The 15394-nt window shown below is 40.1% G+C and overlaps 1 protein-coding gene across 16 annotated transcripts in view; it reads left to right on the top strand.

Annotated features, from left to right (window-relative positions):
* The window catches only part of SETX (senataxin), a 96307-nt gene that overhangs the window by 24967 nt on the left and 55946 nt on the right, over positions 1–15394 (top strand). For all 16 annotated transcript variants that reach the window (XM_054502282.2, XM_054502278.2, XM_054502281.2 and 13 more), the window contains 3 exons: positions 794–965; positions 1099–1186; positions 1737–5915. In XM_054502282.2, the coding sequence (XP_054358257.1) occupies positions 794–965; positions 1099–1186; positions 1737–5915 (4439 nt within the window). The remainder of the gene's footprint in view (positions 1–793; positions 966–1098; positions 1187–1736; positions 5916–15394) is intronic.

Here is a 15394-nt window from a genome sequence, read left to right as displayed (position 1 = left end):
GCTGTAGATAGTGTATGATTATAGGAATATGAAAAATAAAAATGGAAATAAACAGTAGATCAATGTCTTTTAAGTTCTTGACTGAGGATTTTGAATTTTCTTGGGAGACATTAAGTAGCCATTGAAGGTCTTTGAGTAGGGCAGTATCTTGCTAGTGCATATTTGATAGAGAAGCAGGAAGTTGGATGAAAAGTAGATAACAGCAAAGCCATGTTGAGATACAGATGGATGAAGAGTGTATCTTTGCCTTATTCCTTAGCTAAAGAATTTAGTCATTTACACTAGATGCATGACACAAAATTCAGGATCATGCTGAAAGAGAATTTCTTGTATTATGGGCTTCATGGAGATCTGTAAATACCAAGTTTCTTTCTCTTTCCTTTATTTTTTTCCTCTTCTTTTCTGTTAGTTATTGGAGGATGGGACTACAAAGTTTTGGGAGGGGTTGAGGAGCTGAGTTAGAAAAGGTTGTTTCTGGTATGGCAAACAGAGTGTGAAAAGATTGTGTTTAGCTAGACTGTTTTCTTGCCCATTAAGTAATTTGTTTGCCATTAAAATTTTTTTTTTTTTTTAATAGAAGTATCATAGTATTGCTTGCAAAAAATCTTGAAAATGTGGCTGCTTTTGAAACCCTCTGTGTGTCTGAGGACTGGCGGCGGCGCTGCTTTAAATTATTTGCTCCTTGGCTTTTAGTTGGGTTGCTACTCACCAGATAAAGAATATGTTTAATTCTCAATATATTGTAGTATGTTTTTCTGTTTAGTAATTCAATGATTGTGCCATTGTATTTCAGATGATAGTGTGGATCCTTTCTGGCCAGCGTTACACTGTTTTATGGTGATTCTGGATCGTCTTGGATCTAAGGTCTGGGGTCAACTTATTGATCCTATTGAGGCGTTTCAAACCATTATCAACAACGCAAGCTACAATAGAGAGATCCGACATATACGGAACAGCTCTGTAAGGTTAGTTCAGCTAATGTCAGGATTTAAACATCATCTCTATAAGAAAGTGTGTTCCAGCTAAATTACTTAACAAGAGGTGTTTCTTCCTTTTTTTTCCGCCTTCAGTAATTTCTATTTATTCTTAATATTTAAGGACCAAGTTAGAACCGGAGTCCTATTTGGATGATATGGTGACTTGTAGCCAGATCGTATACAATTATAATCCTGAAAAGACCAAAAAGGTATAAAACACTTTGAAAATTCAGATGCTATTTTATTGCCTTTATATTGTGTAGACTATTTTATATGATTTGTTGAGTTGCAGATTTTGTGATATGTAGCTGTTCTCAATCTACTGCTATGTAAAAGCCCTTCTCATTAAACAGCAGAGGTATTGTGTGTTGGGGAAGATGAACTCTAACTATAGTGTGCATACTTCGGAAAATTAATTTCTAAGTACATTTAGGGAAGATGGAAAGTTTATGGGGACATACATGGCATGACTAGAAATCAAAACTAGCTAGTGGAAAGAAGGTGAGAGTACATAAAGGTGTTATCAATTTGTCTTTATGAAACCTCAAAATTCAATTTATATTTTCACTTTCTTGGGAGTTAGGTGTATTACGATTGTGATATAATTATATGCCACAATTATACCATTGTATATCATAATAATGATGTGGTAAACCAAAATAAGAGAGTTGAGAAATGTATTTTTCTTAACGACTTGGGTGTTGAACCTGTCGTAAGTGGTGCTTATTTATCTGAACATCAGCATTTCTTTCATTTTAGGATTCTGGATGGAGAACAGCCATTTGCCCAGATTATTGTCCTAACATGTATGAAGAAATGGAAACATTAGCCAGTGTACTTCAGTCAGATATTGGTCAAGACATGCGTGTTCATAATAGCACATTTCTATGGTTCATCCCTTTTGTCCAGTCCCTCATGGATCTTAAGGATTTGGGTGTGGCTTACATAGTAGAGGTTGTTCATCATCTGTACTCTGAAGTCAAAGAAGTCCTCAACCAAACAGATGCCGTGTGTGACAAAGTCACTGAATTTTTTCTTCTAATTTTGGTATCAGTGATTGAACTGCATAGAAATAAAAAATGTTTGCATTTGCTGTGGGTAAGTTCCCAGCAATGGGTGGAAGCCGTCGTCAAATGTGCCAAGCTTCCTACCACTGCGTTTACACGAAGTTCTGAGAAATCATCTGGAAGTTGCTCCAAAGGAACAGCAATGATATCGTCACTGTCGTTGCATTCCATGCCATCTAACTCTGTACAACTGGCTTGTGTGCAGCTGATCAGAAGTCTCCTTAAAGAAGGTTATCAGCTTGGGCAGCAGTCTCTTTGCAAGCGATTCTGGGATAAGCTCAACTTATTCCTTAGAGGAAATTTATCTCTAGGTTGGCAGTTGACTAGTCAGGAAACCCATGAGCTGCAAACTTGTTTAAAGCAAATTATTAGAAACATAAAATTCAAAGCACCTCCATGTAACACTTTTGTGGATCTGACTTCTACATGTAAAACCTCTCCTGCATCTTATAGTAAAGAAGAAAGTGAACAAATAGGGAAGATGTCTAGAAAAGATATGCATTGTTTGGAAGCTTCCAGCCCAACATTTTCTAAAGAACCAATGAAAGTGCAAGACAGTGTATTGATCAAAGCAGATAACACTATAGAAGGTGACAATAATGAGCAAAATTATATAAAGGATGTGAAACTAGAAGACCATCTCTCAGCTGGGTCATGCTTAAAGCAGAGTAGTAAAAACATTTTTACTGAAAGAGCTGAAGATCAAATTAAAATAAGTACAAGGAAGCAGAAGTCTGTAAAAGAGATCTCTTCATATACACCAAAGGATTGTACTTCAAGAAATGATCCAGAAAGGGGATGTGACAGAGGAATAATAGTATCAACACGTTTGTTGACTGATTCTAGCACTGATGCTTTGGAAAAAGTGTCCGCATCAAATGAAGATTTCTCTTTAAAGGATGATGCTCTTGCTAAAACCTCAAAACGAAAAACTAAGGTAAAGAAAGATGAAATCTGTGCAAAGTTATCACATGTAATAAAGAAGCAACACAGGAAGAGTACTTTGGTCGATGATACTATCAACTTAGATGAAAATTTGACTGTATCTAACATTGAGAGTTTCTATTCAAGGAAAGATACAGGAGTTCAGAAAGGAGATGGTTTCACACACGATCTTTCTTTAGACCCTGGTGGTGTTCTGGATGATGATAAGAATGGAGAACAAAAATCTCAAAACAATGTATTGCCAAAAGAGAAACAATTAAAGAATGAAGAATTAGATATTTTCTCTTCCCATGAAAACAATTGTAAAATACAGGAATTTCATGATGATAAAGATTTGATCTCCTTTACAGAAATGACCAATACTTCAGAGAAGAAATCATGTCCCTTTAAAGATCTTATGACTGTACCTGAATCAAGAGATGAGGAGATGAGTAACAGTACCAATGTGATTTATTCTAACTTGACAAGAGAACAAGCCCTTGGCATCAGTCCTAAATCCGACACCTTAACGGATTCTCAGATAGACAGAGACCTTCACAAATTATCTTTACTAGCTCAAGCCAGTGTTATTACGTTCCCATCCGATTCACCTCAGAACTCATCGCAGCTGCAAAGGAAAGTAAAAGAGGATAAAAGATGTTTCACAGCTCACCAAAATAATGTTGGAGATACCTCCCGTGGACAGGTTATTATTATTTCAGATTCTGATGATGATGATGATGATGAAAGAATCCTGAGTCTTGAGAAACTCACTAAACAGGACAAAATATGCCTTGAGAAGGAACGTCCAGAGCAGCACGTTTCAACAGTTAATAGTAAGGAGGAAAAGAATCCAGTAAAGGAAGAAAAGACAGAGACTCTCTTTCAGTTTGAGGAATCTGATTCTCAGTATTTTGAGTTTGAAAGTTCATCTGAAGTGTTTTCAGTTTGGCAAGATCATCTAGACGATAATAATTCAGTTCAAGATGGTGAGAAAAAATGTTTGGCTCCTATAGCCAATGCCACAAATGGTCAGGGTTGTACAGATTATGTATCTGAAGTTGTTAAAAAAGGAGCAGAGGGCATTGAAGAACACACAAGACCACAGAGTATTTCTGTTGAGGAATTTTGTGAAATTGAAGTAAAAAAGCCTAAGAGAAAACGATCTGAAAAACCAATGGCTGAAGATCCTGTGAGGCCTTCATCTTCTGTCAGAAATGAGGGCCAGTCTGATACTAATAAGAGAGAGCTTGTTGGAAATGATTTTAAAAGTATGGATAGAAGGACTTCAACTCCCAATTCACGTATTCAGAGAGCCACTACGGTTTCACAGAAGAAGTCTTCGAAGCTTTGTACTTGTACAGAACCCGTCAAGAAAGTTCCAGTTTCTAAGACCCCTAAGAAAACTCATTCAGATGCCAAAAAAGGACAGAGTAGAAGTTCAAATTACCTAAGTTGTAGAACAACTCCTGCTATAGTGCCACCAAAGAAATTTCGTCAGTGTCCTGAGCCAGCTTCAACAGCTGAGAAACTTGGCCTGAAGAAGGGTCCTCGTAAGGCGTATGAGCTGTCCCAGCGGTCTTTGGATTATGTAGCTCAGTTACGGGATCATGGCAAAACTGTTGGAGTAGTTGATACCCGAAAAAAGACTAAATTAATTTCTCCTCAGAACCTGTCTGTCAGAAATAAGAAGAAACTTCTGACTAGTCAAGAACTTCAGATGCAAAGGCAGATCAGACCCAAATCACAAAAAAATAGACAAAGACTTTCTGATAGTGAAAGTACAGATGTTACAAGAGCAGGGTCACATACAGCACATAATTCTGACGTATTTCTCCCAGAATCTGATAGGTCAGATTATAATTGTACAGGAGGAACTGAGGCACTCGCCAACAGTAACAGAAAACAGTTAATAAAATGCATGCCTTCTGAACCAGAAACCATAAAAGCAAAACATGGGTCTCCAGCAACTGATGATGCTTGCCCTTTGAACCAGTGTGATTCTGTAGTGTTAAATGGAACAATACCAACAAATGAAGTAATTGTCTGTACTTCAGAGGACCCTCTGGGTGGAGGTGATCCAACAGCACATCATATAGAGATGGCAACTTTGAAAGAGGGAGAACCTGACTCCAGCAGTGATGCAGAGGAGGAGAACTTATTTTTAACACAAAATGATCCTGAAGATATGGATTTATGTTCACAAATGGAGAATGACAATTATAAACTCATTGAACTAATTCATGGAAAAGATACAGTTGAGGTTGAAGAAGATTCTGTAAGTCGGCCTCAGTTGGAATCTTTGAGTGGCACAAAGTGTAAGTACAAAGATTGTCTTGAAACCACAAAAAACCAGGGTGAATACTGCCCAAAACACTCTGAAGTGAAAGCAGCAGATGAAGATGTATTTCGTAAACCTGGCTTGCCTCCTTCTGCATCTAAACCTTTGAGACCTACCACTAAGATTTTTAGCTCAAAGAGTACTTCACGAATTGCTGGTCTTTCTAAATCTTTGGAAACTTCTTCAGCACTTTCACCATCTCTAAAGAATAAGTCAAAGGGGATACAGTCGATTTTGAAAGTGCCACAGCCAGTTCCCCTCATAGCTCAGAAGCCAGTTGGTGAAATGAAGAATTCGTGCAATGTTCTTCATCCTCAGTCTCCGAATAATTCCAACAGGCAAGGTTGCAAAGTTCCATTTGGTGAAAGCAAATATTTTCCATCTTCCTCTCCAGTAAACATTCTCTTGTCATCACAGTCTGTCTCTGACACCTTCGTTAAAGAGGTCTTAAAATGGAAATATGAAATGTTTTTGAACTTTGGTCAGTGTGGGCCCCCTGCAAGTCTTTGTCAGTCCATCTCAAGACCTGTGCCTGTCAGATTTCACAATTATGGAGATTATTTTAATATTTTTTTCCCTTTGATGGTATTGAATACTTTTGAAACAGTAAGTATATGTTTCATTTGTGTGCCTCTCCAAACTTTTCAAGTTACCTCTTTACCTTGCTGAGTGAAAATGAGAGTATAGTTCAAAAGATCAGCCGGGCGTGGTTGTGGGCACCTGTAATCCCAGCTACTCGGGAGGCTGAGGCAGAGAATTGCTTAAACCTGGGAGGCGGAGGTTGCAGTGAGCCGAGGTCGCACCACTGCACTCCAACCTGGGCGACAGAGTGAGACTCCGTCTCAAAAGAAAAACAAAAAAAAAGTATTGTTAAATTAAAATTGGCCCTTTCGATTTAGATACTGGTTTTAGATTTCATGTTGAACAGACATTTGTGCCAGCCACTGTTTTAGATACTGGCAATACAGAGGAAACACTTTTTTTTTTTTTTAGGTGGAGTTTTGCTCTTGCTGCCCAGGCTGGAGTGCAATGGTGTGATCTTTGCTCACTGCAGCCTCTGCCTCCCAGGTTCAAGTGATTCTCCTGCCTCAGCCTCCCAAGTAGCTGAGATTACAGGCCTGCGCCACCAGGCCTGACTAATTTTGTATTTTTAGTAGAGAAGGGGTTTCACCATGTTGGTCAGGCTGGTCTCGAACTTCTGATTCTGACCTCAGGTGATCCACCAGCCTTGGCCTCCCAGAGTGCTGGGATTACGGGCATGAGCCACTGTGCCCGACTGGAAACACTTCTTAACTGCTCCTTGGAGCTGATAGACACGACTCTTAGTGCTAATATACTAAGTCCAGAGGTAACACAGAAGGAAATGTTTATTGATGCACAGGTAAAGGAAGACTTCTCAGAGGAGATAGTTTCCCTTCTGCATTTTTGTTTTTAAGTAAGAGACCTCTGCTGTAGTTTTCTTGAGGAGGTGGCAAAGGGTGAATTACATTGAACACAACTTAATGAATCCTAAATTTCTCTACACATCAGACTTCCCAGTTTCTTTCTTTCTTTTTTTTTTTTTTGAGACGAGTCTCGCTCTGTCGCCCAGGCTGGAGTGCAGTGGTGCGATCTTGGCTAACTGCAAGCTCTGCCTCCTGGGTTCACGCCATTCTCCTGTCTCAGCCGCCGGAGTAGCTGGGACTACAGGCACGTGCCACCACCCCTGACTAATTTTTGTATTTTTAGTAGAGACAGGGTTTCACCATGTTGGCCAGGCTGGTCTCAAATTCCTGACCTCATGATCCGCCCGCCTTGGCCTCCCAAAGTGCTGGGATTACAGGCGTGAGCCATTGCGTCCAGCTGCCAGTTTTTTACTCGTCACAGCAGCTGCTGTGTGTAACAGCCTCCCCAACCCCAGCACATCCTATTCTGGTTCTTCTCTCCTTCTTACTCAAGTAGAGTTGACAAACGATAAGATTCCCAGTTAAAATTTGAGAAAAACAGCAAATAATTCTTCAGTGTAAGCATTCAACTGCGTTTGGAAGGATTTTTGTGTGTTTTCAAGGCAGGTAAGAGGTGGGAGCAAATTTTTAGTTAATCCTCAAAAGAAATCTTCGTGATACAGTAATACTCTTAAAACCAACAATGTTGAGGTAAATAGTCATGGTTCATTAGCTTGATACATATTTGAGTGCCTAGTATGTGCCAAGTGCTCTTACAAGCATGGGAGATAAAGTGGTGAACAAGACAGATGAGGTCTCTGCCCTCTGGAAGTGACCATTTCAGATTGAGATAAAGACTCTAGTATGATCTAGAACAAAGGGGACAGGGCACTTTCTGGAGAGATCAGATAACCTCTATGAGCGGATGTCATTTATACTGAGACCCAGGTGACTAGGAGTTAACTGTGGGAAGTATGTTCCAGGCAGAGTGGAGTGCAAAGACAGTCTGGTAACAATAAGATTGGAGTGTTGGAGAAGGAAGTGTAATGTACAAAGGGATAAGTCTACAAAAGAAGAGAAGTGAGTTGTTAATACTGTACATGGCAAGATAAATGGCTTTTGTAAAGCTTGAGTCAACGTATCTTCATAAATGTACTTTATGTTAAATCTTTTGATCAATTTGTACCTCAAATTTTAGCCATTTTTGAGAGTTGCTTTATTATTTTTTTTCCTAAGGTACTTTTGTTTTAGCAGGAGTTGCTTTATTTTTGCTGGAAAGCACTAAATTGCTTAGAAGCCATTCATAACCCTATGAAGGGTAGACACATACTTTCATTTCCTAAGTTAAAAGATATTTATTAAGATTTATTTCCTTCAGGACATTTTTGTAGTCTCAGCTTTTTCAAAACAGAATGAGCACAAGTTCCATTTGTACATACACAGAGTTTAAAATAGTCAAAGATTTCTATCTGGCCCATTATAAAGAACATCAGGCACCCCTCATCCCCCCAAGTAACTATTTTCTGTTCTTAATGAGTCCTTTGGAAATTTCTTTACATTTTTCTTTATCTTTTTTTTTTTTTTTTTCTTTTTTGGAGACAGGGTCTCACTCCTGTCCCCCAGGCTGGAGTACAGTGGCACAATTATGGCTCACTGCAGCCTCAACCTCTTGGGCTCCGGTAGTCCTTCCACCACAGCCTCTTGAGTAACTGGGACTACAGGCTCACACCATAATGTCCAGCTAATTTTTGTATTTTTAGTAGAGGCAGAGTTTTTCCCATGTTGCCTAGGCTGGTTTCAAACTACTGGGCTCAAGTCGTCCACCTGCCTTTGCCTCTCAAAGTGCTACGATTACAGGCGTGAGCCATCCCGCCTGACCCTCCTCCCATATTTCTGAATAACATGTCCATATTGTAACTCCTCGATTTTTCAGTTTTAGGCATTTCTATTTCCTGCTTCAGGAACTACCCCCGTTTCCAGCCCAACCCTTGCACACACCCTTCCTGTTCCCTCATCCTCGTTATGGGATTGTCTTGAAATTTTTAGATCCATTTTTGTTATTTTGACTATGTGAAAGATATCTTCAGCTAAGCCATGTAGTATGCTGTAATTGCCTTTCCATTTCCTTCCAAACTCTGTGTTTTCCTTGGATTTATTGTTTTATATGTTTATTTAATTTTCTACTTATCACTAAATTAATGCCAGGATGTCTTTTCTTGAATGTTTAAATCTCTCATGATCAGGTACATTAGTTAATCTATAAATTTGTTCTGTGTGTGGTGCATGATGCTATTCCTGAAATAGTAGTCCTTATCCTTGGGTTGGGTCTGTATCTCCTCCACCCCCGTCATCTTTCTTGGTTACTCATGTTAGTGAGGCCTGTCCTTTAGGCTTCCAGAGAAGAGGGTATATGAGAGGTACATTTTTGAAATCTTGCATGTCTTAGAATTTCTTTAATCTTCTCATTTTCTTTAATTTTTTCTTTCGTCTCATTTTCTTTTTGTTCTCCTTTCTTGGAGGCCACCTCAACTTTTCTCCCAAATCTGTTGAATTCTTTTTAGTGTATTTTTAGTTTCCTGGAACTCTTGTTCTCTGAATAGTCCTTTATTCTATTTCAGGGATGTGGTATTTTTTATTAGCTAAAGTTTATTAATGATAATTTTAAAGTTAGCTAAAAGTTTTTCTCTTTTTGCATGGTTCCTGTTTCCCCGGTTGGTTTTTTCCTGTTCATTTTAGTGTTTATAGTCCTTTCTATTAATTCCTTTTTTCAGGTGGTAATGATTTCTGGTGGTCTACTCACATTTAAGAACAGGAAACTAAAAAGTAGATTGGAATATTATTCATGGTAGCCAAAAAGTGGAAACAACCCAAATGTGTGTCAGTTGATGAATGGATAAACAGGTCTGTTCATACAATGAATGGAATATTATTCAGCCATAAAAAGAAGTGAAGATCTGTGTTCACTAATGAACCTTGAAAACATTGTGCTAACTGAAATAAGTCAGGGACAGAAGGGCACATGTTGTATGATTCCATTCATATGTATTGTCCAGAATAGACAAATCTGTAGAGACAGAAAGATGAGTAGTAGTCAGGGGAAGGAAGGAGGGGGGAATTGGGATTGCTGATAGGTACAATGTTTCTTTTGGGGTGACAGAAATGCTGTGGAATTAGGTAGTGGTGATGGTTGCACAGCATAGTAAATAAAACCATAGTACTAAAAACCAGTGAGACGTACACTTCAAAATGGTGAATTTTATGTTGTGTGAAATACTATCTCCATTTAAAAAATATTACTTTAAAAAGAATAAATTTGATTAGCAATAGGTTAAAAAAAGATGCTTAGGAAAACATGAAATCTTCAGATACTTTTACAAAAACGAACCCCTTTATGGTTGCACTCTGGAAGGCAAATGTGATCTGAAGGGCGCCATAGCATGGTAAAACCCAGCATTAGTTTCATTCTTCATGGTAAGGTTTTGTGCTTAGGTGCAGTTATAATCTGTATTTTGTTATATATATAAAAGATGAAAACACCAGAAGCTCTGAGTGAAAGGGTGGGCTTGTTGACCATTGGCACTTCATTAGGAAGCCCCACCCCACCATTGTGTCAATCAATGTCTTTTTTTCTTTTTCTTTTTCTTTTTTCTTCAGACGGGGTCTCACTCTGTTGCCCAGGCTGGAGAGCAGTGGCACGATCTCGGCTCACCGCAACCTCTGCCTCTTGGGTTCAAGCATTTCTCCCGTCTCAGCCTCCCGAATAGCTGGGACTACAGGTGCACACCACCACACCCGGCTAATTTTTGTGGTTTTTTTTTTTTTTTTCTTTTGAGACAGTATCGCTCTGTCGCCCAGGCTGGAGTGCAGTGGCATGATCTCGGCTCACTGCAAGCTCCGCCTCCTGGGTTCATGCCATTCTCCTGCCTCAGCCTCCAGAGTAGCTGGGACTATAGGCACCTGCCACCGTGCCCGGCTAATTTTTTGTATTTTTTAGTAGAAACGGGGTTTCACCATGTTGGCCAGGATGGTCTCGATCTCCTGACCTTGTGATCCGCCCACCTCGGCCTTTCAAAGTGCTGGGATTACAGGTGTGAGCCACCGCGCCCGGCCCTAATTTTTGTGTTTTTAGTAGAGGCGGGGTTTTGCCATATTGGTCAGGCTGGTCTCAAACTCCTGACCTCAGGTGATCCACCCGCCTTGGCCTCTCAAAGTGCTGGGATTACAAGTGTGAGCCACCGCACCCAGCCTCTCAATGTCTTTCGTCTTTATTTTTCCTGTCAGGTCTCAGTTCCCAAAAAAGAATCGTCAAATATTTTACCTGGGAAACGTAGGCCTGGCAGGAAGCTGAGTGGGAAGAGGGCTGGAGTAGGAGTAGGGGACAGAGGAGAGGTGTTCAAGCATTCAGTGTATAAACATTTACTACTTTCTCTTTTTTTTTTTTTCTGTATGGTATCCTCATCCTTGCTGTCCTCAAGGTCAGAGACTGCTTATCCTTTCTAGAGACAAAATCTCTTGTCATTTTTTGCTGGGACCAGGGAGGAACAGTTTCCCTCCAGTCATCCTTCTAGAGGTCTGTTGCTTCCCAGTTGGAGTTCACATTCTTGGGCTTGCTAAGTTAGTTCCATTCATCCCTCTGCTTTGCAGCTTCCAAAGTTTGGTTACTGTTGTCTCCTCTTCTGTCCTTTTTGTTCTAATTGGTCAATGCTGTTTTTTAAAATCTCTTTGGTGTTTTAGTGGGGTTTCAGGAGGGAAGGAAATGGTGTGTGTTCAATCTACTTTGAAGTTACACCTTTCTTTTTAACCATATGATTTCAACCGTCTTGTTTAAGCATTTCTGGTTTATACAGGCCAATAATTATTGGTGGTATTAAGGTGCCTTGTTTATTTATTTTTTTTTTTGAGACGAAGTCTCGCTCTGTCGCTCAGGCTGGAGTGCAGTGGCGCGATCTTGGCTCACTGCAAGCTCCGCCTCCTGGGTTCTCGCCATTCTCCTGCCTCAGCCTCCCGAGTTGCTGGGACTACAGGTGTCCACCACCGCGCCCGGCTAATTTTTGTGTATTTTTAGTAGAGACAGGGTTTCACCATGTTAGCCAGGATGGTCTGTATCTCCTGACCTCATGATCTGCCTGTCTCGGCCTCCCAAAATGCTGGAATTACAAGCGTGAGCCACCGTGCCCGGCCAATGCCTTGTTTAATTTTAGTTTTTAGTCTTTGTAATAAGCTGTGGGCTGTGGCATCAACTACGACCCTGAACCAAGAGTCACGCCCTATTCCTGTTGTAATTTGATGCAATTTTACTTTCACTTTGTTAATGAAATGCTATAGTGTGTACAGATTTTTTTTTTTTTTTTTTTTTTTTTTTTGAGAGGGAATTTCACTCTGTTGCCCAGGCTGGAGTGCAGTGGTGCGATCTTGGCTCACTGCCAGCTCTGCCTCCCGGGTTCACACCATTTTCTCACCTCAACCTCCCGAGTAGCTGGGATTACAGGCGCCCGCCACCAGGCGTCCGGCACCACGTCTGGCTAATTTTTGTTTTTGTATTTTTAGTAGCGATGGGGTTTCACTGTGTTAGCCAGGATGGTCTCAATCTTCTGACCTCGTGATCTGCTCGCCTCAGCCTCCCAAAATGCTAAAGTGCTGGGATTACAGGCGTGAGCCACTGCGCCCAGCCTAGACTTTTTTTTTGGGGATTACCAAATTTGGTTTATATCCTATTTAGAACCTGAAACATAGATTTAATTATTTGGTTATGTTTTATTGCAAGTGGAATGTAGTGACATTACGTAGAATTATCCCTCACGAAAGACAAATGAGAACAGATTCAGCTTTTAGAAATGAGTCTTTTGTATATTGATGTGACTGGAAGAAGAATTTTTTTTTAATCCTTGTATTTAACACATAAAAGTGTTAACTGGATACATGTTCACTGTTTTGCCAGGGGCCAATTTTTTGCAGTCAGTTGTGGCAAATGCTCTTTTATTTTAAAACTTAGGTGTGCTTTCTGTTATCTGCAGTCCTCTACTGTTGCCTCTCCTGTGTAGAGGTCATTGTAGTGCATGAACAGGGAGCAGGCAGGCAAGGAGTACCCTTAGGCACTAACTTAGTACCATTAGGCACTAACTTCAATTCTCAGTGCCCAGTAGGGAGCTGGCTGTATTTCTGTGGCTAATTTCTGACAAGATTGGGTGAATTTAGGGTGGTATGGCTATGGACGCTTTGGCTAATTTCAGATTGTAATCAGTTCTGTGAAGGAAGCAAATAGGCTGATATGATGAATTGTTGTGAGTGGCGATATTGGGAGGCTGCTCTTGAGACCTGGCTGACATCCAGAAGAAGAAAGTATTGTTCAGGAGGTGGGGTGGAATGTCAAGAATGTAATGCCATGAGATGGGAACTGAGTCTTAGGCTGGTATGGCCGAAGTGAAGTAGCTGATCAGGGGTAAAGAGAAATGAAATAAGATTGGAGAAATAAGAGCCAGATACAGCCCTGTAAGCTGCAGGTTGATATTACATTCTCAGTTCAGTGAGAAGGTACTGAAAGATTTTTATTTGGTTGGTCATTTAGACTGGGGGAATAGTAATCGTGACCAGTTTACGTTTTTTACACACCATTTGCTGTTGCTGTGGAGAGTAATCTTTAGAAAGGTAAGCATAAATGCAGTTGACCAGTCAAGGGGCTACTATAGTAGCCCAGGAGAAAGATGATGGTGGCGTGATTTGGGTGGGAGCTGTAGAAATGGAGAGGAATTCAATATATTGGGGGTAAATTTTGGAGAGAGTACTTAGAAGACTTGGTGATAGAATTGATGTGGGAGTTAAGAGGGAGGATGATTCTGAAGTTTTTGGCTTAAGCATCTGGTGAGATTGTGATGGTGCTTACTTGATGTCAAATGGTGATGGGCTAGTGCCCTCTCTTTTGGGAGTGACATTGCGGAAGCCAGGGAGTGTAGTTGAAGATGTTAAACTGATACACATTGTGAGAAACTCTGCGGCAGCCTAGGATGTGATTGGGTTCTTGGGATGGGAAGGAAATAGTAAGTAGAGCAGACTAGAATTCCTATAGATGGGAATTAAAGTAGAACATAATTTCTTAGGTTTTCCCCCTTTTTTCTTCCCCTCATTACCCTGGGCTAGAGTACTACCCTTATGTTACCTTGTGGTGCAGGGCAGAAAAGTTGGAACTAGCTCATGTCTGCAGTGGGTAGCATTAGAGTGGCATTGTATCCCAGCTCCTGTGAGGAGTAACTAACAGTGGATATAGTTGGATTGCTTGGTTCTTGAAAGTTCACTTGTTCCCTCCCATCCCTAGGGCTGAATTATTGTAACCAAGGAAGTCAGAATTCAGAAAGGTAAGTATCAGGGTAGACTTAGAGATTATAATACTGAAATGCTTACTCCCAGAGTTGTATCCCCATGACTCTCTACCCTACTCATCAGTAGAAATACAAAAGCTAGGTGGTGCTAGGCTATAGCCCCTTGTTCCTGCAGTGTTCCTTTGTAGCTGATGTGCCTGGTCTCCCTGGAGAGTATGAATTCAGAGGGGGAACATCTGCATTTCCAGTCTGAAGTGTAGTCACTATAAGAGAAAAGTAACAAACTGAACAACATGGAGCAGGTAAAGCAAAATTATTGGAATAGTCAGAATAAGATTTAGCTGTAAGCATATTAAATCTTCTCGAAGAAATAGGAGAGCATGCTAGAAACATGAAGCAAGAAGGAGAAACCATAAAGAACAACAAACAGGAGCTAGTTGGGGATAGAGGACACAATCATTAGAGAACTCAGTAAATGGAGTGGATAGTACGTGGATACAACTGAAGAACGTGTAGGCAAGCTAGAATGTCCACTCAGATCTCCCACAAGTTATCACGAAAGGATAGAAGCAGAAAATAGAAAAGAAAAAGCAATAAAGTGGATAGAGAAGTGTTAATATATGTGTAATAAGGATCTCGGAGAGAAAAAAAGTGATAAATTAAGACCAAGATTTTCTTAGAAATAGAGAAGGAGTTGAGAGTTGAGATTCAGAGGGCTTTTAATGCCAAGGGAATAAAACTGAATAAGTGTATACATAAGCAGTTATATGGAGACCTTTAGAATGTATTTAAAATCATAAGTTCCAGGAACAATGTTACCTGCCAGAAATAAAAGCTAGAAAGGTTTAAGATGAAAGAATGGAAAAAGATGGCCAGGTACAGTGGCTCATGCCTGTAATACCAGCATTTTGGGAGGCAGAGGCCAGAGGATCGTTTGAGCCTGGGAGTTTGAGACCAGCCTGAACAACAAAGTGAGACCCTGTCCCTTTAAAAAAAAAAAAGGAAAATGATACGGCAAACAAACATGAACCGAAGAAAGCTGGAGTTGCACTTTTACAATCAACATTTACTTTAACATGAGAACAATTCAGAGGGGCAAAGACACTAGATATCAGTAAAAGGAACAGTTACCCAAGCGTATATAATTGTGAACATGTATGTATATAATAATTTCAAAATGTACGAAGCAACAATTGATGGAACAGTTGTAGATGATGACAGCTGCTACAGATATTCAGTGATATAGTTCATAAAAATGACAAAAATGGAGCAATGAATAATTGGAAAAGACACGATTCTGATCATTTGCAGATGACCTACACAGAAATCCCAGTAGCATCAATATTTG

This window comes from Pongo pygmaeus, chromosome 13 (genome assembly GCF_028885625.2).
Source record: "Pongo pygmaeus isolate AG05252 chromosome 13, NHGRI_mPonPyg2-v2.0_pri, whole genome shotgun sequence".
In the NCBI taxonomy this organism is placed as follows: Eukaryota; Metazoa; Chordata; class Mammalia; order Primates; family Hominidae; genus Pongo; species Pongo pygmaeus.
Note: the sequence above shows the minus strand (reverse complement) of the source record. Positions and strands in the feature narration are given on the sequence as shown.